The sequence below is a fragment of the Exophiala aquamarina genome, assembly GCF_000709125.1.
Source record: "Exophiala aquamarina CBS 119918 chromosome Unknown aczIA-supercont1.1, whole genome shotgun sequence".
In the NCBI taxonomy this organism is placed as follows: Eukaryota; Fungi; Ascomycota; class Eurotiomycetes; order Chaetothyriales; family Herpotrichiellaceae; genus Exophiala; species Exophiala aquamarina.
Window position 1 is genome coordinate 3,097,903 of NW_013550587.1, and position 25,309 is coordinate 3,123,211.

At 50.9% G+C, this 25,309-nt stretch overlaps 7 protein-coding genes across 7 annotated transcripts; 3 read left to right on the top strand and 4 right to left on the bottom strand.

Moving 5' to 3' along the window:
• Nucleotides 1–1,204: 1,204 nt before the first annotated feature.
• Nucleotides 1,205–4,531, top strand: A1O9_01116 (uncharacterized protein; the record flags this gene model as incomplete). Its single annotated transcript, XM_013410276.1, has 4 exons — nucleotides 1,205–1,313; nucleotides 1,373–1,609; nucleotides 1,660–2,504; nucleotides 2,570–4,531. The coding sequence occupies 4 exons, from the start codon at nucleotides 1,205–1,207 to the stop codon at nucleotides 4,529–4,531; spliced, it is 3,153 nt and encodes a 1,050-aa protein (XP_013265730.1).
• A 198-nt stretch (nucleotides 4,532–4,729) lies between these two features.
• Nucleotides 4,730–5,893, bottom strand: A1O9_01117 (uncharacterized protein; the record flags this gene model as incomplete). Its single annotated transcript, XM_013410277.1, has 1 exon — nucleotides 4,730–5,893. The coding sequence occupies one exon, from the start codon at nucleotides 5,891–5,893 to the stop codon at nucleotides 4,730–4,732; it is 1,164 nt and encodes a 387-aa protein (XP_013265731.1).
• A 766-nt stretch (nucleotides 5,894–6,659) lies between these two features.
• Nucleotides 6,660–10,514, top strand: A1O9_01118 (uncharacterized protein; the record flags this gene model as incomplete). Its single annotated transcript, XM_013410278.1, has 1 exon — nucleotides 6,660–10,514. One exon carries the CDS (start codon nucleotides 6,660–6,662, stop codon nucleotides 10,512–10,514), a length of 3,855 nt encoding a protein of 1,284 aa, XP_013265732.1.
• A 3,221-nt stretch (nucleotides 10,515–13,735) lies between these two features.
• A1O9_01119 (uncharacterized protein) lies at nucleotides 13,736–16,048 on the bottom strand (the record flags this gene model as incomplete). The annotated part of the gene is made up of 1 exon (XM_013410279.1): nucleotides 13,736–16,048. The coding sequence occupies one exon, from the start codon at nucleotides 16,046–16,048 to the stop codon at nucleotides 13,736–13,738; it is 2,313 nt and encodes a 770-aa protein (XP_013265733.1).
• A 911-nt stretch (nucleotides 16,049–16,959) lies between these two features.
• On the bottom strand, nucleotides 16,960–17,858 carry A1O9_01120 (uncharacterized protein; the record flags this gene model as incomplete). The annotated part of the gene is made up of 3 exons (XM_013410280.1): nucleotides 16,960–17,382; nucleotides 17,446–17,493; nucleotides 17,613–17,858. 3 exons carry the CDS (start codon nucleotides 17,856–17,858, stop codon nucleotides 16,960–16,962), a joined length of 717 nt encoding a protein of 238 aa, XP_013265734.1.
• A 1,184-nt stretch (nucleotides 17,859–19,042) lies between these two features.
• Nucleotides 19,043–19,939, top strand: A1O9_01121 (uncharacterized protein; the record flags this gene model as incomplete). The annotated part of the gene is made up of 1 exon (XM_013410281.1): nucleotides 19,043–19,939. The coding sequence occupies exon 1, from the start codon at nucleotides 19,115–19,117 to the stop codon at nucleotides 19,937–19,939; it is 825 nt and encodes a 274-aa protein (XP_013265735.1). The 5' UTR covers nucleotides 19,043–19,114.
• Nucleotides 19,940–20,619: 680 nt separating this feature from the next.
• Nucleotides 20,620–24,855, bottom strand: A1O9_01122 (uncharacterized protein; the record flags this gene model as incomplete). The annotated part of the gene is made up of 1 exon (XM_013410282.1): nucleotides 20,620–24,855. The coding sequence occupies one exon, from the start codon at nucleotides 24,853–24,855 to the stop codon at nucleotides 20,620–20,622; it is 4,236 nt and encodes a 1,411-aa protein (XP_013265736.1).
• Between the last annotated feature and the right edge of the window lie 454 nt (nucleotides 24,856–25,309).

Here is a 25,309-nt window from a genome sequence, read left to right on the forward strand (position 1 = left end):
ACGAAATGTTCAACCATATATAAAAGATACAGGAACACCGGTATGGGGGACACAAAGGACTTTCTCGAGATCACATGTCTGTCAGTGCACGTGACGTCGGATGGGAATATCGTTGCACCGTTCCGATAGTAACACGTATCGTTCTCATTATCGTAAGTCTTGCGAGATGGGCAGAGGAGCATCTCTCCAGAGTCCGACCGGGGGACCGGCTGATTTCATCTTTAAGCGAGAAATAATCAAGCATTTCTTGGGCTACTTACCCGCATTCTGTACTCGGAGCTCGGCCAAGTAGGTTCACGCTCGCTTTTAACTACATGCTCGTGCGTTGTTGGCATGGCGAACTCGGAATCCCTGCGCAGTGCGGCACTTGTCGTATCTCGTATCTCTAAACAACGACCGACGCGCAAACTCGCTCTTGTGCGCGTCCGCCAACAGACCGCGCATGATTACGTAGCTGAGGTATAGGCTGCTGTACGGGTGCCGTGCTGTGCCACTCATGAGTCGGTGACTCGGTGCAATCCTCTTGCCATGTGCGACCTCGAAATCCCTCGCAATCTGTGACGACCTACGAGTCACGCAATGACCGAGCCAGCAGAGCCTCGGTGCATTCTGATGCTAACTTCACTAGTGTAGATCCACTGGCCTCTCCATGGAAATAACCCGCTGCAAAATGACTTGTGAGACTTGTGCATGTTCATTGTCTGGCTCGGCGTTGATGTTCAGGCCACTTTACAGCGCGGCTTTGGGTTTCCACGTGTACAGGGTCCTTGGTAAGTACTAAGGAGCAGGGACTGACTACCCTTGCCGACTCCGTAAGCACAGGGCAGGGTGAATGCAGTGTTGGCTTCCGAGCGGACGTTCTCCATATCCTCGCAAGTTGGTAACACGAACACCCAAAGCTGGGGGAAATGGTATTTAGGGCCACGCACTGGCCATCATCGGCTCAGTTCGCCTTTCGATATCAATCACACTGGCAACTAGTGGCCTCTGCTTCGTGCTATATTCACGTCTACTTACCACCAAGGTCTTTAGTACTGTATAAGCACCGGGCTAACCTGACTCTATTGGACTTGTCAACGAGGTCGCTTCGTCCTCTCCTTGTGACCAGCACTATTTAATGACCACTGTCTGTCCATCATTCCCACTTTTTGTTTACCCTTGATACTTCCAACGCAGAGAGTCTTCGCTGTGTATTGTCTCCACCATGACTACACCCATTCCACAACCACCGCCACTACCTATAATCGGCAATATCAGGGCTTTGGATCCTGCAAACCCCACCGAGAGTTTCGTACGCTTAGCAAAAGAATATGGTAGGTCTTATCTGGTCACTCCTAGCCAAATGGCATTTCTAAACCATCCGCAAAACCAGGCCCTATCTTTCAATTGTCATTTTTTGGCAGGACAAGATACTTCATCAACTCAGTTGAGCTGTTGAATGAGGTTTGTGACGAAAAACGATTTTGCAAGTCCGTTTCAGGCGCTCTGGAGCAGATCCGCAATGGAGTCGGCGATGGCCTGTTCTCTGCACGCCTTGGAGAACATAACTGGGAAGTGGCACATCGCACGCTGGTGCCGGCCTTTGGACCCCTTGGCATTCATGACATGTGTACGTTCTCCCTGATCACCGATGAAGGTTCGGTAGCTCACGCTGCCTAGACGATGAGATGTACGACCTTGCCACTCAACTGGTCGCGAAATGGGCTCGTGGAGGCCCCGAACACAGAATCAACGTCACAGACGACTTCACACGACTGACACTAGACTCCATTGCTCTTTGTGCAATGGGAAAGAGATTCAACTCGTTCTATTCGGAGGAAATGCATCCTTTCGTCGGCGCCATGGTTCGGTTCCTGGTCGAGTCTGGGGCGAGAGCCAGGAAGACGAAAGTCGAAGCCTTCATCAGGAGAGAACCCGAACGGCAGTATTGGAAGGATATCGAGTACATGAAAAGCGTGTGTAAAGAGCTTATTGAGCACCGAAGGGCCAACCCCGTCGACAAGAAAGACTTGCTCAATGCCATGCTGTTTGGCCGTGACCCGAAAACGAAAGAGAGATTGACGGATGAGAGTCTCGTGAACAACATGATCACTTTCCTGATTGCAGGCCATGAAACAACGTCTGGTCTCCTGTCCTTTGTCACTTATTACTTGATCAAGCACCCGGAGGTGTTTCAAAAGGCACGGAAAGAGGTTGACAGTGTGGTAGGAAGGGGCCCTGTGACAGCTGACCACATCACAAAGATGCCCTACCTGGAAGCCATCTTGAGGGAGACTCTTCGTTTGAATCCTACAGCGCCAGGCATCTCTATCACCTCCCATCCCGATCAAGGAGATCAGGTGATTGGCGGAGGAAAATACTTCATTCCCAAGGGTATCACTATCTTTTGCAATTTATCCTCAGTCGGTCGTGATCAAAGTGTCTTCGGCGACGATGCCGAAGACTTCCGGCCAGAACGGATGTACGGGGAGAACTTCACCAAATTGCCGCCAAATGCTTGGAAGGTCAGTCATTTCTTAAATATAAATTGAGGCTTGAACAACGGGCAATCCGCTAACTAAAGTATTAGCCCTTTGGAAATGGCGCGAGAGGGTGCATTGGCCGCCCATTCGCCTGGCAAGAAGCGCTTCTAGCTCTAGCACTGATTCTGCAGAACTTCGATCTGAAACTAGATGATCCATCCTACCAACTGCACATCAAGAGTACGCTGACCATCAAACCTGGTGACCTCTATATCCACGCCACTCCACGCGATGGTGTGGAGGTCCTCAACATCGAGAGGAAACTGTACGAAGGCGTACGCGCCCCGCCACCCCGCCAAGGGTCGCGTGCCGTGAAGGCAGAGCAGGCGGCGTCGGGAAAGCCTCTCCTGGTCCTCTACGGCTCAAATGCGGGCACGTGCGAGGGGCTGGCTCAGAAACTGGGTCAAAGCGCTGGAGGTCGTGGGTATGCGGCCAAGATCCTACCTCTTGACGATGGCATCGGCGCAATCAGCAAGGACGTCCCCGTCGTGATCGTCACAGCGAGTTACGAAGGAAACCCCCCCGACAATGCGGACGCGTTCGTGAACTGGTTGAAGGGTGCCGATTCATCCAAGAAGCTGCAAGACGTACACTTTACCGTCTTTGGCTGTGGTCACCATGATTGGGTGACAACCTATCAGAGAGTCCCCAAACTCGTCGAGGCCGAAATGCTCGCCAGAGGCGCGACTAAGATCGCCGCGCGCGGAGAATCTGACGTTGCCAAAGGCAGAGTGTTTGACGACTTTGATTCCTGGCAGGATGAGCAGCTCTGGCCGGTTCTCGCAGCAGGCACCACGGATTCCCAACCGAACGACGCACTCGACATGGAGATCGACAAGAATGCCCGTGCCTCGCACCTCCGGCACAACGTGCAGAATGCTCAGGTGCTGAGAAACGACCTTTTGACGCCGGCTGGGGCGCCGGAGAAGAGAATCACGGAGTTTCACCTACCAGACGGCATGCCCTACGAAGCTGGAGATTACCTCGCCCTGCTGCCCGTCGGCAATATCCAGACCATCTCGAGAGTGCTGAGAAGGTTCGTTCTGCCGTGGGACGCGACCATGACGCTTCGCAAGGGCGCGCACACCACCATCCCAACGGAGGTCCCGGTCTCCATCATGACCGTGCTCGGCAGCTACGTCGAACTCAACAGCGCCGCGAGCCGCAAGGACGTCGCCACGATCAACAAGTACGCCAAGGACGAGGATGTCGTGGATGAGAAACTCCTCGACGTCCCGCATCCGCCATCCGTCCTCCAAGTTCTCGAGCAACACCCAGGGATCGAGCTCCCCTTCTCCGTCTTCCTGTCCATGCTCACACCGATGCGCATCCGACAATACTCGATCTCGTCCTCGGCGCTCCTCGACCCGAGAAAAGTGCGCATCGTCTACTCGGTCGTCAATTCCGACCCGCAGCACCTGGGCGTCGCGACCAACTACCTCAAAACGCTGCCCGCAGGCTCGACCGTGCAGGTGATGATCAAGAAGTCCCACGCGTCGTTCCACCTCCCGGACGACCTCAAGACACCGATCCTGATGCTCTGCGCCGGCACCGGGCTCGCGCCGTTCCTGGGCTTCATTGAAGAGCGGGCCGCGCGCATCGCCAAAGCCGGGGTCTCGTCCAGCGACATCGGCGAAGCCGTGCTGTTTGTCGGCTGTCGCGACCCGGACCAGGACCGCCTGTACGCGGACGAACTCGACAGGTGGCAGCGTGACGGCGTCGTCAAAGTCTACTACGCCTTCAGCCGGAGGCCCGAGAAGTCCGCCGGCTGCAAGTACGCGCAGGATCGCCTGTGGGCGGAGCGCGACGAGGCCAGCCGCCTGTTCGCTGCTGGCGCCAGGGCTTACATCTGTGGCAGCAGTGCGCTGGGCAAGGGCATCGCCGACGTCGTTGCTAAGCTTGTCGTCGCTAAGGCGAAGACCCAGTCCAAGGAGTTGACGCTCGATCAGGGCCTGAAGTGGTGGGAGGGCCTCAGGGGCGAGAGGTATGCTGTTGATGTGTTTGATTAGTTAGACCTTGGTGGTGGGTGGGGGGAGGGGCTATGTATCTCTTAATGATTACTTCAATCGTCATGCTTTAGAGCGACTCTAATGCAATGGCGGCAACTTTCTATTTCAAAGACTGTTACGCGGAAAAAGGCTTCAAGAGAGAGCGGTATCGGGTTGTACAAAGGTCTATATGATAGTCATACAACTGCTGGTAGATATCTACCACAGAAGGTGCTGTCGCTGTGTCACTACTGGACGATCCGGCAACTGTACCCATATTTTCTTCTGCAGACGCTTCTTAAGGGCTTTGGCCTCCTTTTCTGCAGCTATCCTCGTTTTCGTCTGTTGCTCCTTCAATACCACGGTCATGCCTGTATATGGTGGCCGCATCACGTTCGCCCGGCCTCTGGCTCGGTAGTCTGGCTCCCGACCGTATGGACCACGGTTCGTCCATGCCTCAGACAAGTAGATTTCGGTGGGATCAGGTGTAATGCCTTGCCTTTTGGTTTTCATAGGAGTCTCGTGGGGAAGCGGTCTGGACTGGCTAGGATCTCGTATAAGAGCTTTGGACTCGGCCAGCGTCCGACCCTCCTTTAAGCCCATGCCTTTGGCGGTGATGGCCTCGTTCCTGGCCTGGAGAAGGTGCTCACGGACTTCCTTGGCGACTTTCTTTCGGGAAAAACGCATCTGGAGTATTGCCTCGTCAAGGGATTTTCCTGCGATCTGTCTCGTGAGAGGGGCGAGTTTCTTCATAGAAGTCTTGAAGAAGTGCGAGCGAGACATGTGACTCCGTTCAGTCCTCGCGATTTGCATCTCCTTGGTTAAGCGGCCACGTCGTTGGATATGCCTGATAACCATTTTTCGCTGCCACCGCGATCGGGCAACAGGGCGCGGGTTCAGGACAAGTGCCATGTTAGATGTATTGCGGGAAGATAGAGGCCTCGAAGCTAAAAGATCGTCCTTCATCTTCTTGTTCTTCTTCTTCTCCTCTGTAGGTTTTCCGGTAAGAGCATCGGGCCTGTGTTTGAAAAAGATGGAGCTTTGAGCTAGTTGACCCTGCGCGAAGTTCGCTTGTTCTCTCTCTCGCTCCTGTTGTAGCTGTTCCTGCACCTTGGCCTGCGTCGCTCTCACGTTGTTCGCGGGCGATGGAGCCACAGCTTCCAAAGTCGCCGGTGTCGACTTTGACTTGGAGTCTGACTGCGTATCGGCATACCGGAATGGGGTGGAGTGAAAGGCTCTGAGGGCGGAGGCGGGCAGGGAGGATGTTGACGTCGCCGGGTGAACTGGAAGAAGGCGTTGGCTAAGAAAGGCACACTTCGGAGACCTGAGGGTTGGGACCATACCTCTGCAAATGTGCCGGAGCACAGTTTGCTGCGACTTCATGTTGTGTCAAGCCAGCGCGCAGTAGTGGCAGCTGATTCCTGTGCTCAATAGTAGAGGTGGTTCCTCTGTTGAGTTGAAGTCGCTGGTCCAAAATATTCTTGGGATCAGCTAGGAATATGATCTGTCGTAGAATGAATTGTACGGTGAATCAAGGAGATGGGTGCTGTCCATATCACGTGCCACTGGGGATCGGGGATGTTGCCTAGATGGGCCGGCAGCTCCAAAGCAGCAAGCCGAAGAGTCCCTATTGGTGCTAGCTCATGACTAAATTGTGCAGCACTAGCAGGCTGTAGTCCCTGCGCAGCACGTTGTTGTCGCATATCCGTACGACTATCCCGACAATCCTGCTGCGTAGAACTAAGACTCTAAACGAGAATTTAGGCAGAGGACAAGGTGACGCCTTTTCTTCATTCCAATCAACAAGGCCACTTAACGGCACATACAGAGTCCCTAATACCCAAGCTTACGGCCTACCGCCTGGCTTTCCTCTCGAACACGTCGTGGTCGCGCCAGTAGTGCCCTGGGGGTTACCACAAACACGATTCTTTGAAAGGCAGGACAACATCGCGATCCTGCTTCCTCTCCCTTTACATTCAGCATCTGTCCAGTGCGTTTACGACCGGGAAGCGCGCTAGCCTGTCTCTTGCGGAAAGAGAGCATGGCCTCAAGCCCAGCTCATACTCAAGTCGGACCAGAGGAGGCCGCCTGCGCCAACGTATCAGCTTGAGTACTCCGTACAACAACCTTTGATGGTTCAACGGACAATATGGACATCAACTCTTTACTATCCCCTTCCGACACTCCACACGCCGCATCTCCGACTCCTCAATCGGTCACCCAATCTCAATCCCCCTTCAAACATGTCCAGAGAACCCGCTCAGGCACCCCCTCTACGCAACCCGCTCTCAACTCTCCTCTCTCTCGAGCCATACAGCCTCCTTCCAGTATTCCTGCCCATGTCAGGAGTCCCTCACAACAGCCTGCTCACTCTTCCCCGCTCATCAGTCCTGTTCCCACAGGCACTGCCACCCACATCACCCGATCTTCTTCTACTCAGAGCATGGACACTCTGGCGGACCTCGCTTCTCTGCAAAATCCCAGATCCACTCCTCCAGTTTTGAAGAGTCGCGATTCTTCTGATAGTCAGGTATCCTCTTCGGCTGCCCCTGTCGCCCATCTACTCTCGGGCGCCACCTCCAATCCTACCCATCCCCGCACCTCCTTCGACATCGCCATGGTCGAAACACCAAAACAAGCTCTGAGGCTTGACTATTCAGATACCTCCCTCTCATTCGAGTCAAAGTCGCGCCTTGCCAGCCTGGTTGCATATATTCAGGAGACTCCTTCTTCTTACGATGGCCATAAAGAAATCATCAATATCCTGCACCAAGGTTTCGTTAATCATATCTACCCGTCTTCAAGCCCTGGTGCGCGACGAGACCCTAGAGGCTACGATCTTTTACCGGAGCTACGGCATGCCCGTGAGACCTTTGACAAATTGTTTGCTGTGGGCGAGGATCAGTGGCTCGATTGGCTGCAAGATGAAAGCATTCTCGCTCAGACCGCAGAAGAGCGAGTTGCAGTTGTCGACAAATGTCGTCGGGCTGTCAGCGAAGAATACGGAAGTACTAGCCTCTGGATCACTTATGGCGAGTGGGTGCTGCATTGTTACAAATGGGCCCAGGACAGTTCCGGAGACATCCAAGGAGAAAATGTGGATCAGGACCGCCTGATTGGACGTGAGATTTTTGATTGGAACTTGGTCTTGGAAACCTGGGCCGAAGGGATCCTCCGGACTCAACTCGATTTGAGCCGCAGCCATGAAGTTTGGGACAAGTACATGAACGTTCGATTTGGCGAGACTGCTAAGAAGCTTTCTTCAAGCGAGGCCGAGGTCGCTTTGGAGTTATTTCAATCACGACTACGTGTACCACACTGCGCCTGGGATCAGACGTTTTCCTCGTTTTCCACTTTTGTCTCCACAAACTTCCCGGACCACCAATATGAAGACACCATGGCCTCAACACTTCGGGAGTCCGCCATAGCCAAAAAAATATGGTCTGACCGAGAGGCCCTTGAGTCTGCACTCGAAAGCGCTCGCGAGACTGGCGACCAGACTGCTGAGTATCAGGCCTTTTCGAGATACCTTGAATGGGAGCGCTCCGAGGAGGAAAGGGCCAAGAAGAACAGAAAATCCAAAGGCAAACGGGATAACACAAACCGCCTTGCCAACACCCTCGACATGATCACTCCACTTTATCACCGAGCAGAGCTTCGATTTCCCTCCGTGCTCACAATCTGGGAAGAGCATATAGAGTACCTTCTCTCAAAATCTAACAATGACGTGTTGCTCGAGGTGCTTGCCAGAGCGGCCAAACATTGTCCCTGGTCGGGCTCATTGTGGAAACAGTATTTGCTCACATCCGAACTGGCCGAAGCTTCTTTTGATCAGACAGAAAGCATAAAACATAAAGCCACGAGTACTGGACTACTAGATGCTGCGGGTATAGAGGAAGCTTTAGTGGTCTATGACGCATGGTGTGGCTATCTGCTTCGGCGCACTAGGAGACCCGAATCAACCGAGGAAGACTCTGACGTGGCGGAAATGGGCATCAGATCGTCGATAGAGGCTGTGCATAGTCTTGCATCCACATTGGGCTTATCATCTGATTTCGATCCGTCATTCAGGCTGCAGCGGAAGCATGTCGAGTACCTTAAATCGCAGCAACGCTTCGATAATGCACGCGCCCAATTCGACGATTCTATTGAGGACTATGGTAAGCACTATAAATTTTGGTTGCGCTTCTATGAGTTTGAGCTTCAAAAGAATGTCCAAATGGCCATATCTCATAGTAGCAGTGCAGAGCGTTTGGCAGCTGTCTCTTCAGCACCATTTGCAGCTGGCGTCCTGAAACAAGGCCTGCAATACCCTGGACTAGACTATCCAGAACCGCTTATTGAAGCGCTTCTCAACCATTGCGAAGACTATGAGGACGCGGACGAATTGCAGAGTGCGCTCAGCTTGGTACACAAAGTGCAAAAGACACTAATGGTCAAAAGACATCAAGAGGCTCTCCAGGCCAAGGAAATCTCAAGTGAAATGCACCATGCGGCGTCAGAGGTCGTACATAATGCTCAGGAAGCTCCCAACGGAGCGCACAATGCTAAGCGGAAACGTGAGGACGATGCTGACAACGTTGAGGATCCTGCAAAGCGGTATAAGAGTGATGAGACTACCGATACCGTCAATGAGGCACCAGCTGCTCCAGAAGAAGAATCCCTCAAGCGTGACCGAGAGCACTCCAGTGTTCTGGTGCAGAACCTACCCGTTAACAGCACAGAAACCAAGATTCGACAATATTTTAGTAGCTGCGGGACCGTCAAACATTTGAAGATGTTGCAGGACGAAGATAATTCTGTTATCGTAGAATTTGAAGACTCGAACGCAGCCAACTTTGCCCTGACGAGAGACGGTCGTGAGTTCGAAGGCTCAGAGTTATCAATTACGCTCAACACCGGCTCAACCCTCTACGTGACGAATTACATTGCTGCAGCCGACGAGACCTACATTCGCAATCTCATGCGACCTTATGGAGAGATTGTCAGTATTCGCTTTCCCTCTCTAAAAAAGAATAAGAGGCGAAGATTTTGCTACGTTGAGTTCAAGCAACGGAGCGAGGCCCAGGCCGCCACTGAACTAGACAACAGAGACATTGACGGGCTTGAGATCGTTGTTAAGATATCAGATCCGACTCGGCGACATGCAAGAACAGAGAACGGCGAGGCAAGAACGTTATTCGTCGGCCACATACCTTTCAAGGCTACCTCCAAGGACATTGAGACGGCCTTTGCAGTATATGGGAAGTTGGAGCAGATCAAGCTCCCTCAGGATGCAAAAGCCAAGTCCAGAAATCGTGGCATTGCATTTGTAACATACGTCAACCCTGAAGATGCTAAAGCTGCTCTCGCCTTGGATAAAACGAGCTTTCAGGGCCGCAACATCACCGTCAACGTCGCTGCCGAGGGCGGGTCACGAGCGAACAGAAGCGTTAATAGTCGATCGATGTCTCCGTCGACTCAGCCAGATCCACATTCTACACCGATGTCAAAAGACCTCAATGCTGATGTCGTGCAACTAGAGGACCGCCGCTTACGTACGGTTGCCATCTCAGATGTTCCTGACACTGTCAATGAGAGCCGAATTAGAGCAATCGCCGAGAAGACTGGTCCAGTACGCAAAGTCATTCTTAAAACTAACCATCAAGGAGCAGTCATCGAGTTTGAAGGCGTTGCTGACGCCGGAAAAGCTTCGATCGAGCTTGATGGATATGAGATCGCCCCTGGACGACACATTCGCGTCACCACCCAGAGAGAAATGCGACAGCAAAAGCCGGAGTTGAAGGAAGAACAGTTTGTCAAACGTCCTACGGCTAAGATGCCGGCAACCAATGGCCCAGTCAAACGTCCTGCTCAACCAGGTGCTCGAAAAGGTGGGCATCTTGGTCAGCGGTCCGCAACGATTTTCCAAGTCACTAAAGCAGATGCTTCCCCCACTACAGGCGAGCAGAATGAAGTGAAGAAGACCAATGAAGACTTCAGATCGCTCGTTAATAAATCTTAAAGCCAGATCATCTCTCAAGATGGTGATAAACTGGAACTATACTATGTAGTACGGGTTACCGAAGGAGGCCATGTAGGACCCAATTGCTTGAATGAACATTACAACCAGTGACTGATATGAGGGAACAGATTTCTCTTCACTTCGGTGCCTCTTTTGTTTGCGCTATGATCGACAACTAAAGTAGTAGCAGTACACTTCGGCCACCGGTACTTAAAGTACTATGTACTCACTCACTCGACTTACTAGTGATTACATGCTAGAATGAATGAACTATTTTGGGCTTTGCTACTGCTCAGTACTATGCATTTATTGGCTCAGATGTAATTGATAATATGTATGTATTATAGAACGATGGATCATAAGGCCAGATTAGCACTTACTTAGCACTATACTAGTATCTATAGCAGTCTATTCTAAGACACATTGTGGGCGATAAGCGTCAGGATGTCTTGTAGTAGAGAACTATAAGTAATATGTACATACTACTAGGTATGTGTGCACTATACTTACTAAGTCCCCACCCTATATAGGCTATCACTAGATACTATAGTACCTACGTATTCCTATATTTAATTACTTGTCAGAGCGGATGCCATAGCCCCTAGCGATTAAGCTAAAAAGACGTGGAGTATCGACACGAAGTGTCGATATCTCTCTGGCAATCCACTATATATATGTATTCCGTGGCATCCCGCGACATTACTACTATCATAAACTCGAGTACTATTGCTCCTTCCTTCTCTTGCTCCTCCCTAATATATATAGTACTTAGGTAGGTATAAGATACTATAAACATAATAGTTTACTAGTTCTAGACTTTAATATATACTATTAAGAGGCACATAGTATTTACAGGTATTATACCTAGTACTATATAAAGTATAGAATGAGATTAGCGAGAGAAGCGAGAGAAGCGAGTAATACTAAAAGATACTATCGTGAGAGATATATATATATAGGCTTTCTATAATATTATTATACTATATTCTATTCTACGCTCTAGTATATATAGTTTTCTATGCCAATCCGGACTGTATTTAGCTACAATAGTAGGACTATACACCAGCGACTTTTAGTAAGGGCTAAGTGAGCTACTAAGTAGGGCTAAGTTATACAGCCCTCTAGCAAAGGTTACTGGGTTACCCTGTATATTCCCTGCTCCTTTGAGCGTTCCTTTAAGTGTGACTCCTTGACTTCTTACTTTATCTTTATACTAGGCGAGATGCTGTAGTACTTTATATCTCCTTATGCTGGACGGTGCCGTATAGAGATTTTAAAACTTGAAGACTTCTTAAACCCTATTATAATAATCCTTATATACAACTCTTCAAACTTTATAGGAGCTTTTTATTAGCGACCCTAGGTTACTGCTATTGCTCTATGTTTATATAGAGCCTAGGAGTCTCCTCGTAGTATAGTATCATATTAGACGCCATTGAAGTTTTCCACTCAAATCCCGTTTATTTGTCCTCAGACCGGCCGCCCACTGCGTACAGCAAGCTATGGGCTCAAATACAACATTTTCATGCATCCATTCCCGCATCTATAATGTACAACGGACATTTCGAGATGTTGGAGTTTCTTTTTGAAAGATGTATGTCATCCATCCTGTGGCGAGACGCCTGTTGTTGTTTAATTGACAAAGACATGCCAAACAACAACGACTGGAGTTCTTCTGTGTTATCCCACTGACGTTAGACTTGCTTTTGATGGATTCCTTGCAAAGGTCTAACTTCCTGCTGCGTGCAGTGCTGGCCAAGTCATGTCACCATACCGAGAATTTGTCGCCTACTATGTAGTTGCCGGATCTCAGAGAAGTCCTCTCGACCGCTCTGCTATTCAACCTCTTAACAGCATTAACGTCGCTCGGGTAGGTGCTTCCTCGCGCGACACAATCATAGCTCTGTTCTCACTGGTTGTGAGTCACCGCACTATGTATATAGTACTAAGTACTATGTAGTTGCACGGTTGTGAATCACTGAAGACCAGCTAGACTGACAAAAACCATACTAAGTATAAGCTTAAGGAGGCCGAGTCCCTGTTCGCAGACTGGACAAATATGTACTATGTACACCTGACTGGGGCATGCAATAGACCAAAAACCCTAGGACTGTATTTACATGTTTCACGTGGCACTTCTCATATGCTACGTAAATATATTCAACTTCTAACATTCACCATACTTAGTGCTTAGTACATACTATGTAGTTAATAAAATTCAACCCAACCCTTTAGGTCGGATGCCGTGACAAGCTTGCTTAATCGAATACCATGTGTATTTCCTACGAATATTTCGAATCTGTTCTAGCCTCTGGAAACGATCGATTGGACATTCTTTGGTCTGTGCAGATGTCTATAGAGTCTCGCTAGTATCTTCGTAGTGGATCCAAATTGGCACACTTAGCAGCAGAAAAGCAGAAAACAGTATCGATGGGCAGGGTCGCTTTCGACAACGGTCTCGTCTCGTCTCGGGGATGGAGCAGTCACTTGAAGCTTGGACCTACAAGACATGTGCACCATTCTAAATGGGCTCCTGCTAGAATCTATATCTACCGCGTCTTCTGGTGGAAGCCGACTCGCTCTCAGGGCAGAGGGTGGCCCACGCAAGGACAATTCTAGATCACGCTTACTCTTGCCGTGACGGTTAGTTTCTTGCAAGGCAGGCCCTACTGCTTCTATTCTTCGCTGGTTGCGAAATGGCGGATGCCTCCGCCCAGAGAAGGATCATAGCACTTTGCTCGCTATGGAACAAACGGACTCGATACACCACATGTTCGACGCCATTATCCCAAAGCTGGAGCAGGTCTGGACTGTTCGACAGACTCATGGACTTGAGCGTGTGTGGGAGGGTTAGATCGCGGACGAAACGGTCTCAGCCTAGTCGCCCACCCACTCGCCGCGGATGAGGATCTGTTTTTGGTTGACATCCAACAAACATGGCTGCCAACTTAGTATCATATACTACTATAGTTGTGTACTCCGTATACATTAACGAATACATACCAAGTCCTACTTGGCCTACATCGTGGAAAAGTTTACACTTGCCGCCGCAGATTTTGGAGTGTTGTCTACCATGTACATAGAGTACTTATTGAAAGCTGGTCGGTACCAACACTTTGGAAGAATACATATAATTCGTACTAATTACAAGGTGCTTGAAACATGAAAAGCGACGATATAGTAGTAGCAACAGCGTAAGAGCGGGCCTCTACTCAAGCTCATCATGCATAAACTTCCATCTCTGTCATTTGGAATCGGAATCCACTCTCGTTTCCAACACCACCGAGCCTGCTGGCCGTTACCCTTACATATCGTGCTTGGGCCGAGGGAAACGTGAATACCTCACCGTACCCCGCCGGGCTCGCAGAATAATCAACTGCGGTCAGTAATGTCGTGAAGGTGGCGCCGTCTGTGGAACCCTGAATGATGAAATTACTGGGGAATCCGGAGCCCTCAAAGTCGATCAGATCGCTGCGTGGAAAGAGCACGACTTTGCCAACCGCCTGGGTCGCACCGATGTCAACCTGCGCCCATTCAGTTTCGGTGGCGCTGCTGTGGGAGACACTGGACCATCCATTGCGGCCGTTGGTGCCCCCGTCGACGTTGCCATCGGCAAGATAGGTTGGGTTCCAGCCTGAGTTCATCCCGTCCTGCGAACTGACCGTCACAGTCTTACCGAGGGCGAGGTTGTTATTGGTGGAGCTGCTTTGGTATATCGCGGGCGAACCCCACATTGTCCATCCGTAGGTGTCGCTGCCGGTGGTCGTGAGCGTCAAGGTGACCTGCTGGCCGGCCCACGGAGTCACGTCCACCATCATAGGCACCCAGCGCTTCCAGCTCCAGTAATTCTTGTTGAGGTGTAGGCCCCTGCCGAAAAGGTTGGCCCCGTTGATTGTGGCCTGGAAGACAGCCTCGCCACCATTGGCCCCGGCGCCGTCCTGGACACCCAGTGACGTCCAGAAGTTGAGACGTTGACTAGAAGACACAGACGGCAGACTGACGGTATATGTGAGTGTCCCACTGACGTGAGAAAATATGCTCTTTCGCACAGCATTTCCCACAGAACCAGTTGCAACGAGGCGATTGTCGGGACCGCTCTTGGTCGCTGACGAAAACTGATCGTACAAGTCGTATACCTTGGTCCCAGGATTTGTAGCTGGGGGCTGGGTATTCCTTTGGCGGCTGCCGTAGTCGGAGAGGAACCTGGCAACCGCGTTGCCAAAGGTGTCCCCGTAATTCGGCGAGCCAAAAAGTGCATATTGATCCTTGGTTGTCTCGTTCTCCCAGGAATTAGGACACACGATCTTGATGCCGTCGTTGTACATCGTCACCATCGTGTTGTAAGACGTTGTGGCATCATTGGTCAGCGGATTCAGTTCGAAGTTCCCCCAGTTGTTCTTCGACACACCTCTCATCGCGTTGTTGATCTCCCCGAAGTCGCTTGGGTTCCAACCGTAATTCGTGACACCTCCACCACCGTTAGCGGCCGTAAATGTGTCAATGGAGTCGGCATGTTGGTAGTCGTCTAACCGGGGTGTTTGGTGTCCGTAAATAGCAGTTCGATCAATTCCTGCTTGAGCAATCCACAGAGTCTCGTCCGACACGTGATGGGCAACCAACAGCACCCTCCACCGTGCCCATTCTTCGTAAAAAGGATTTCCTGGAGTAACGGCTGTCGGTGGTTGAATGGCGGAAAATGATGCGAAATTGGTTCCCATCTGAGCATTGAAAGTTGAAATACTGGTGAAAGCGGGAAGCCTTCCAGTTCCAAAAAACGCACCGTTGGGGCCGTAAATACCGGTGTTCTGCAACCATTGTCTCCATTCCTCGATAGCGAGAGGATTGAAATCCGTCGAGGCATTCGGAATGAAAGTTTCCGAGTCTAGACTGACCCCAGCAAATAAGCTAGGATTGGCAGCAGCCCACGTCGCAATGACTGATGCAGAGGCTTGAACGTTCCTCTTCTTGTAGCTTCGATAAACCGTGTTGAGCCTGGAGAGGGTGAAGTAATTGTTGCCACCGTTATGCGCGTACTGGCCCTGCCCAGCCGTGTCCAGGACCTGTGTGTCTGGTTGAGCAGCGATATAGTCCAACAAGAGGTTGCCCCATCCTCCGCTTGAGTTGGGCGTACAGCAATCGGCCCACCTCCCGTTGTTCATATGAACGAGTGCCGGTAGGCCTGCGGTTTTTGCCAGGCCAAGCATATAGTTGAGGTTAGTCGGATCGAATTGATAGTCGGAGCTAGCGCCCTGGCTATCGCGACTCAGTGCCCATGAAGAGAACGACCATCCGAGCTTGGTATACTGGCCCCCAGTACCTAGGCGGGATTTCATATCATTCAGCACCGCAAGATCATCGTTTTGAGAATGGCTTGCCAGGGCGCCTTCCCAGATGGGTAACACATAGGTGATCTGTTCAGAAGACGTCCCACTTCGGCGTTCGAGGTCCGTCTCCTGGACAGGCAGTGCGAGCGTAGATGGAAAAACGCTCGTGGCAACAAGAGCCGATGCAAGCAGGCCTTTAAGATTTGTCATTTTCGATTAAAGCGAATGTGAAATGAGAGTCTTGAGTTTGTCGTTGGGAGGAGCCAAAAATGTCTTTTCGGCATCTCTACAGCCCATCTTTTTATAACGCCCGCTGCGGAAGAGGTCGTCCTTTGCGGAAATTGCTTGCTCGTTCACCAGTACTATTAAGCATTGGAGATGTTTCTAGAGACGCAAGGCAAGAGTCAGGCACTCTCTAGAGTCAGTGCAATTTGTGCTATGTGGAGGCCAAGAGGGCTATTCTACTGGGTTCGTATGGATGCCTCGATACATTGTCGACATTCTTCAGCCACATCTCATCAGAAAAGGGGGCTACCCCTGCTCCCCACGGGGAAAATTCACTCGGCTGTAATTCTGCCGAGCTATGATACTAGCAGGGAATACGCCAAATAGGCTAGTTGAGGAGGCCTCCTCGGTCCTGGCGGCAGGGTATGATGCTTATGTATGATGCGACATGGAATCGTATCACCGAATGTCTCGGGCTCAGATCCGCCGAGGCGATGGGAAGTGGGAATGGAACGATCCTGGAGCGACTGGCCATTCGAGTGAGAACTAGCAACGTGGTGGTAAACAGCACTGAGTAGGTAAGGACAGCCCTAGCTCTTCCGTCAACCAGGAACAATGTTCAGCTGCTAGGGACTGCGACCACAGGCCATCGCATCGACATTGGAGCTCAACCACTGCGACTACCGCCTAGGATCTGCAATTACTTCAGCAGCGCCTCGCTCACCAGCACGAACAGCGCCCTCCATGTACCCCTTCCACTTGAAGGCGGTTTCCGTCCCTATAAAATGCAAGCGTCCAAAGGGCCTTCTTAGTACGTTCCCCAGTCGAGGCCAGACACCGCCAGGAGCGGGTATTGGATAGGGCATACCCTCGATGAAAGGCAGCAGCTCTTTGGCCTATGCCATCTCGATGGTTTGGATCGTATCATAGATCTTTTCTCCTTGCTCGGGACCTATCGTGGAAGCTAACTGATCCTTGACGGCCTTGACTCTTCGAGACACAGGTAGGCACGACCACTTCCGAGCATACTTGCCACCAATGAGACATGAAATGGCGTACATCTTGTCCTTGTCAGACGATCCGTCTCGCGAGAACACGACTGGGCCTGATAGATCGATAAACGAGCCGTTGAATCCCACTTGACGCCACCAGGGACTTGAGTAGAGCAAGATGCATTTGCAGAAAGGCCCCAGATGAACAGACTCTACGTACTCTTTCTTATCTGTTGGGAGAGGCGGCGAGAACTTGATGTGCCGGTACAAAGGCGTGGGCGCTGAGATTAGGACTTTGCGAGCACGAAAGACCTCGCCAGAGAGAGTCTGGACAATTGTTCCCGTTGCTCGTCTGAGTGATCCAGTTCACTGGACAATTCCAAAACATACTGCCCGGTCTGAGTTGCTCTGCGAGGCGTTGAGAGATGGTTTGGTTCCCTGTCGAAAGTAATATGTCAGCGCCTAAAACTCGATGCAAAGGATACTAATGATCGAGTGAACGGATGCTAACCGTGCCTATCCGTCATATACTGTGCACCCTCTGGGCCGTCACTCACAAGGCTTTCAATCCCGCCCGCACTTTTGACGAAGTCAAGCCAGTAGACCAGCCCAATATCATCGGGGTCAGTCCCCGTCAAATCATGAATCCAAGCCTTCCAGAACCCAAGAGCGAATCCTTCTGGTGCCTTTTGCCGGAAGTACTCCCCAAGTGAGATATCCTCGGCATGGCTGTTCGCCGTCAAGTCGCGAATATTGATAGACTGGTAGTCCACATCCATCTCATTTGCAATATTGGTAAACATCGCTCGCTGCGCCTCCTCCACGGCCGGCGGGCCGGGCCAATGAGTCTTGATGGGAGGATCCTTGGGGCTCATGCGAAACACTTCACACCCCTTCCATCTTCTGGATGATGGGTTCGCATCCAGACTTCTTGAACAGCGCGAACATCTTGTGGGTTGTGCGGTCGTTGATCCAAGCCACCACATCTGTGTCCCTGATAATGCGGCTACGCGGAGTATCAGCCATGGGAGATACAGGAATGTGGGAAAGACCATGGGTCGCCATTGAAGGAGGGATCTGGACTTTCCTGGTAGGAACCAAACTAGGACTAATTTTTTGGAGTTTGTCGAGAGCCTGGTGGTTTCTAGAAACCAGATGGGCCTGTTCATCAACTTTATACTCTATACACTTGACTTCAATTGTTGGAAGCCAGCAGCCCGCATATGAGATCTGATCTGAAGCGGTAAGTCGACTTTCCGGCCATGTTGTCCAGCTACGGCGGATCGGGTCTTTTGGCTTTCATCTTTGATCGATTCAAGCCGATACTATATAAGGCGACGCACTCCGTGAGTGAGCCTCACACGCACAATATCCGATTGGGTTGATGAGCTTTGAAGTTATGGAAGTGGACTGCCGAGTTGGCAATGATTGCATCAGTCGAGGACTGTCGGAGTAGGAAGGTCGCTAGAATTACTGCAGTGAGTATGCATGGTCAAGGGTCTCAATGAATTAAACTGAAGCCATTGATGTAGGTGCGCCAAGCAGGCTTCTGGGAACTGGCTGTGATGACCATACATTGAGAGATTTGTCTGACAACTATCCCATGGAAGTCGCATAACTCTGTAAAAAAACCACTAAATTCTATCCGTGAAAACGCCGGGGGTATTTAATCTAACCTAAAAGTACCTATCCTGCTCGGGCTTTCCGTTATGTTCTAATAAATGCGCGCTGGACTGGCGCTGCAGCTGCCAGCGGCCGTTTCCCTCCGACTCTACCATCCACCTCTGTATGCCATCAACACCCGTGGCTCTTCGGAACCAAAACCTGCTACTCCCGCTGTCGAACTCCTCCTTCACCTCACTTAATTGCCTGCCCTTGAGCTCACCCACAAACCCACTCGCGCACATCAACAGCCAGGTGTTGATCAACGTGTCAGGCCTCCTCGGCATGTTGGGGTTTCCCATCTGCCAAAACACCAGAGAGAGTCGGTACACCTGACACCGTTGAGCGCTCCAGAGGGACGCCACAACCATTGCAGCCAGGTCAGTCTACATTGAGTATGTTCGATCTTAATGCTAACGACCAGGCAGGCCGCTTGAACGAAACACCCTCAGGTGGCACAATGACCAAGTCTCGGGCCCGAACCGGGTATCAGCGTGAGCTAGAGGAGCACAGAATGCGGAGAGTAGAATGGGCGTTAAGACGTCGCCGACGAGATGCTCACAAACTCTTTGAGCAAGCCCGCGAAGGGGAGCGATGGCTTCTCAAAGCCGCTCGCCGAATCTCCGAACTGCCCCCAACTTATGACAGCGAGGAGGAAGAAGAAAATGGCGGGGTCGGCTTCGCTGGCATTCTCGCTCGCCGATGGAATGGTGAACTGGTTGAGGGTGAACCAGGGGGAATCCCTTCTGGCTATGAACCCGAAGACTATGGGGAGGAGGCAGAAATCTGGACGAAGGTCATGCGGAGAACAGCCCGTCGACTTGAACTGTGGGGTGGTGATCGGGACATCAACACCTATACAGCGAGAGTCCAAAAGAATCCCCAAACCGTTGTGGAAGAAAGCCTCCGTGTGCCAGCAGGTCGAGCTGCAACAAACGGTAGTATGCGCAAAACGGTTGCCAGAAGAAGTGAGCGCTCGGTCGACTTGGATCCACCCACTGCTACTCCTGTTAGAAGCACCGCCAAAGGGACGATAACTGTCAAGTCACCCGAACTTCGCAGCGGTCGTGATCTGAACGATGAGATTACACAGGACCTCCTTGCTGAACGAAGTGATGAGGACATGGACAGAGAAGGTGATGACACTGCGGACGAAGTCGACGGTGAAGATGGAGGCGACCGCGAGAATGGCAACGAAGAGAGTGATGTTGAAATGGATTAGAAAGCATCTACAATACCGCAATTTGATTGTCGATGCGATGCCCAAATTTGGCCTTGGAGCGCCAGGAGCAGAATGGGGCCACGTTGCGAAGCCCAATATTTATTTTGGACCTGTACCAACATTAATTACGAAGAGCCATGCAATTGACGAGATGATAGTCTTCGAAGTAGACGAGCTAATTAAGAGGCTCACAAAGTTCTACAAAGACGTACTTAAACACCGCCCACAGAACTGCGCGAACGGAGAGAATGCCATTAACTACGTATTGCGCATGGGGAAAATCATTGTGGGACGAATGCCATGAATTCCGCCGCGACTTATCTGTTTCCTGAAAACGGAGTGCTAGCTAGAGTCATGACTTATCGATCTGCATCATCCTAGTACTATGATCGAACAAGCTGATCGATATTTTCCGTCCGGCAGAAGCAACGATGGTTGGGTTTGCACTTGCTTATCTTTGCGCGTAGAGGACAGCTCAGGCTGAATTTGTCCACCTCGACGCCCGTCTGCATCCCAGGTCTACGTGTTTGGTCGATGAGATCGAATACATTTGACGGTTGGCTTGGTTTCAAGCCATTCACGGGTGGGATCAATCTACTCGAACATTTGAAATGAGCCCCACTCTGAATGCGTGAAGGAGTGATGCGCTATCAGTCGACAAGATAAACGGGGCCATCGTCCTACGATGGTCCACTCATACCGGCGGTGACCGGTTCTTGCTCTTTAACACGGCCGAAGAGGCAAGGCCACAGATCGGCGTTTTCGACCATCTCGCCGCCAGACTTTCCCGTGGTGAACAGGCGGCTGAGGTCGGCGGCCTGGAGTTCGAGCGAGTTGGCCATGTCGATTGCATTCTCCTGGTGCGCTGACGTGGAAGCTAATATACCAGGGAAGAGATCCTCATTGATGCTCGGAGGAGGATCAAAGCGGATATGAGACATGCGCTTTGCGACGGAGATATCGTAGATGGACTCCTCGACGCTGTCGGCAATCAAATACATCCAAACGGTCGTCGGGCGATATTGGCCGATACGGTGGACACGTGCAATCGCTTGGAGCTCGATGGCGGTGTTGATCAGTGGCTCGCAGAGGAAGACATGATTCGCGACTACGAGGTTCAAACCTGTGGAATGTGCTTTTGCGTGCAGCAGAAAGCAGCCCGTGGCTGGGTCAGATTTGAACTTTTCGATCCCGTTCTTATCGTGGATGCTGCTGAAGGCAATTTTGTAGTCGTGAAAGGCGCGGCCGAGAAAGTCTAGGAATTCTCGGTATTGGCTGAAGATGATGGCCTTGGAGCCTGGATCGTGCCGACGAAGCCACAGAAGATGTCGGCACAAGAAATCCACTTTGCTGCCGAAGCTTGGACCTTGTAAGTCAATGGACTTGATCTCGTTCAGCATTGAAGTGCTGATGTCTGAATAAATGGATTGACTTAGCGAGCGCTCTGCGTTGCCATCGAGGACTGAACTACTAGTGGCGGCGGGCTCATCTTGGACAGCTACTTTTGCCGGTTTGTAAGTAATGTCGAAGAAACTGTTGGAGTTCAAGCTCCTCTTGCATACTGGGCAGTTCCGATGTGTATTCGACCACAATAAGATGCAATCCTTGCAGAATTGATGTCCGCAGACCGTAAGGGTACCGATTTCGAAAACATCTCGACAAATGATGCAGGTTCTCGGCGCTGACGATTGAGAATCTGCCTTGAGATGGAGCAGGTATCGCATCCTAGTCGAGAGTGACTCAACTTTGTTTTTGGATGCTGTAGCTTCACGTTCGAAATCATAATACTGCTTCCAATTGAAAGGCTTTCCGATGCCCTTCTCGTCGAATGGTGCGACCATGTCGGAGATCTTCTGCAATGCTCGATAGAACTCGAGGCGTCCATTCATGGTGTCACGAAACTGATTTACCAATTGCTCAAGGCTACTCAGAGACTTGATTTGAGCAGAGTTGAGATCCATGGCGGCTTTCAGCACTGGAGATATGATAGTAAGCTCATGCGAAGCTCGGGTTGATCCAAGGCCGGCTTGCCATTCGAGAGAGGTGATGAGGGCTCTGATTTCTCCAATAATGGCCCGTAAACTGCCTATGTTCTCCCAGTCCACGCGTTTCTCTTTTCTTTCGGCAAGGAGTCTAATCATTAGATCGGGGGCAGGTCCTTCTCCCTCCTTCGCTGAGCGTAGGAACTGCCTCATCTCAACTCTGATCAAGTTGTTTTCTAACCCGGTGATGGCCTCGCCGCGATCGGCAAAAAGTGCGCGCAGTGCCTCCATGTACGCATACATCTCATCTTGCTGCTTTGTAGAGTTCTCATATTCGTCACCCTGTAGCTCAACCCCTTCATCTTGATCGAGCAAGGCTTGACGTAAAAAGCCAAGCATAACATTCTGGAGATCTCGGAATTGCGCAGCCTGAATATTCATGGCTTCACAGAACGTCTCAAGCCGTTCAAAAATCTTTCGGCTCTCGATTCCTGCATAATCATCAGGCGCCTTCATGTCAGGAATTTGCGTACGTTCATCTGTGACTCGGATTCCGACATCTGAGATGACTTTGTTGGCATTTTTAAGCACTTCTGACAAAAGTCCAGAACGAATGGACTTTGCCTCCTCGTATGCTTCTGTTTCTAGCTTCTCCAACTCGATATACTGCTCGGTGCCTGGCGGCTCAAGCGATTTCAACTGGAAGTAAGCGTTTGCTATGAAGAAGATGCAGATGTGCTTGGTTTCCATTGCAGAACGCAGGCGGACCTTGACAGCAGAGGATTGCTGGCTGTCGTCGTCGTTGTCGACATCGACATCTTCTGTTCCAGGCGGTTTGACGTGACGAAGGCTTTCTTTGAGAGCAATTTCCTCTTCGTACTGCTTTTGACATTCCTGAACAATCGCAGACGCCTCCGTATATGCGTACCGCCAAACCTTCAAGGCTTCTTCGGTCTCTTTTGCATTCTCTTTCATCTGACCCTGCCGTATCAATGCTGAAAGCCAGGTACGTTGGCTACCACGTAAGGAGCCCTCGACCTGATCGATCATGACATCTAAGACTTGCTCCACCGTGCGAAGAACTCCATCTGTGCGACGGAATGCTCTCCGATTAAGGTGGCCAATTTCTGGGTGAAGGCACGTCTGGCGAAGACGAGCCAACCACGTACGCATCTTTTCAATAATCGCTGGAGAATGTGGATCCCACTCTTCCGTGAGAGGCCCACCGAGGTGGTCTACCCCACAATCCTCACACAGTTCCGCAAAAAGTTGGGCGTAGTGTTGTTCTTCAATGGCAGTGAAAGGTATTGTGATGGTGTGCCGACTTTGAGGTGGCAGACGCAAATCCTCACGGACAAAATCCTTCGTATGTCTCATGGCGATCTGGCTCAATGCACTTCGGAGTAAAGGCCGGTGAAAGTCAACAAGATGTTCCCACATTCTGACTGACTGGCACCAGGGCTCGTATCGAAGAAAAAGAAATAACCCAAAAAGGTCTTTATGATTCTTTCTAAGTGGGGTGCCTGTAACTGCCCATGCATTCTCACGAGGAATGCGCATAGCAACCTGGGCTGCTGATGAGACACCACTCTCCACCATCTGCGCTTCATCCAGGCAGACACGCCACCAGGAGATCTGCGTCAAAGGACTTTTGGGAGGCTCTGCACGGGGCCGGCCGCGTAGATTTCGATCTGGCTTCTCACTGACGTAGTGAATTTCCTTCGCAATGACATTGTAGGTTGTGAGAATCACATCACTATCCAGAAGTTGCGCCATGACTTTATCCGCCTGCTTCTTGTAGGTGGCAACTCCTTGATAGTGGAACACCTTCAAACTGGGAGCATGTTCATTAATTTCCTGCTTCCACTGGTCAAGAATTGTTAGTGGTGTGATGATCAATGTGGCGGATGAGTGTTTGAGTTTCGAAGACCTAAGAGACGTAGGGGGTCTTGGATGCAAGCAGATAAGAGAGATGATTTCAAGAGTCTTCCCGAGACCCATCTCCTCTGCTAGGATTCCGCCTTTTACATTTCCATAAAAATTCGACACTGCCTTCACATCCGTAGTGACCATTCCTACCGCCTTATTCACAACGCAGCAGGTTTGGTCTTCAGTATAGGTAGTTCGAAAACCATCGGGCAGAGCCCCTCTGGATGCCTTGACCGGGATTATGATCCCATCTTCATCGATGGAAACGCCCTCTCTTGACAATAACCAGCGTACAGCGCGTCTCTGAAAAGGGAACAGCTTGGACTCGAGAGCAATGATAGGTATTTCTGCGGATGTTTTATCTGACTTCTCTGGTACATGGACATTGTCATAGAATTGTCGAGGATTCCAGGGTTCGGCAACAGCGGAGCGTTCGATGTCACCTGGCAGATAGTGGTTTAAGATGTCCACCAAGATCGGGTCCACCCGATCTCTGATTGACGGACTGTTGTGCCATAGAATACAGACTTCAAGTAAATCACCTTCAGGAGACTGATGTAGCTTTGACATGACGCAGGCTAGAGGCAGTACGGCATTTGAACTATTGACTTTGACCTTCGTTACGTGCTCAAGGTGTTGAATGTCCTCCAAAGCTTGTAGATCGGTACTGGATTCGAGTCGGACTTCAAGAGTGTGTGAAATCTTTGACTTGGACACAGGCTGGACAACCAATTTGCATGGCAGCTCTGCGGATACATCTTGAACAATGATATCGCGCGGGCCAAGGCCAGAGGCCGTATCTGAATGCGTGAATCGCAGAGCCTGAGTGTCAGTGAGAACAGCGAACTTGCGTCGCGCGAGAACTAGGTATTGGGACGCGAAAGGCTCTGGTAGGACTGGTTTAGGGATCAGATTAGAAGTTAAAGGCGAGTTTAAAAGCCAGACATCTGTTCGATCTTCGTCCAGCCTACGGCGCTTCGCGAGGGGCTCTTCGCCAAGGTCCATGGTTAAGAAGTGATGAAGAATTTGTCACATCTGGTGAACCATGGTACGTTGTCCCGACTTCCTAGCAATGCGCGATGGAGAGTGATGGAGAGTTGGACGGACAGAAGAAATAGATGAAGGCGGAGATGCGTGAGTGAGCCAGGAAACAGGCAGCCTCTGCCTGATCTTGGACTCGAGAATCGAAAACATCAAGCGAGAAGGCGAGGATGCGGCAAAAAGACAAGAGTGGAATAATGCCGTTTGATGTTAACACACCGCCTGCCCCCCACACGCCGATAACCGATAAGAGGAACGCCAAATCACGTGCATGTCGCCTAACCTGCCTCATCTAAAAGGATCCGTTGGTGACAATGACGCAATTGTTGGTATTTATCACCGCTTGAACGCCTCGTGGCGATGCTGGCGCCCGATGCTGCCTGGTGACGTTGTTAACGCCCTGGTGAAATATTGGATA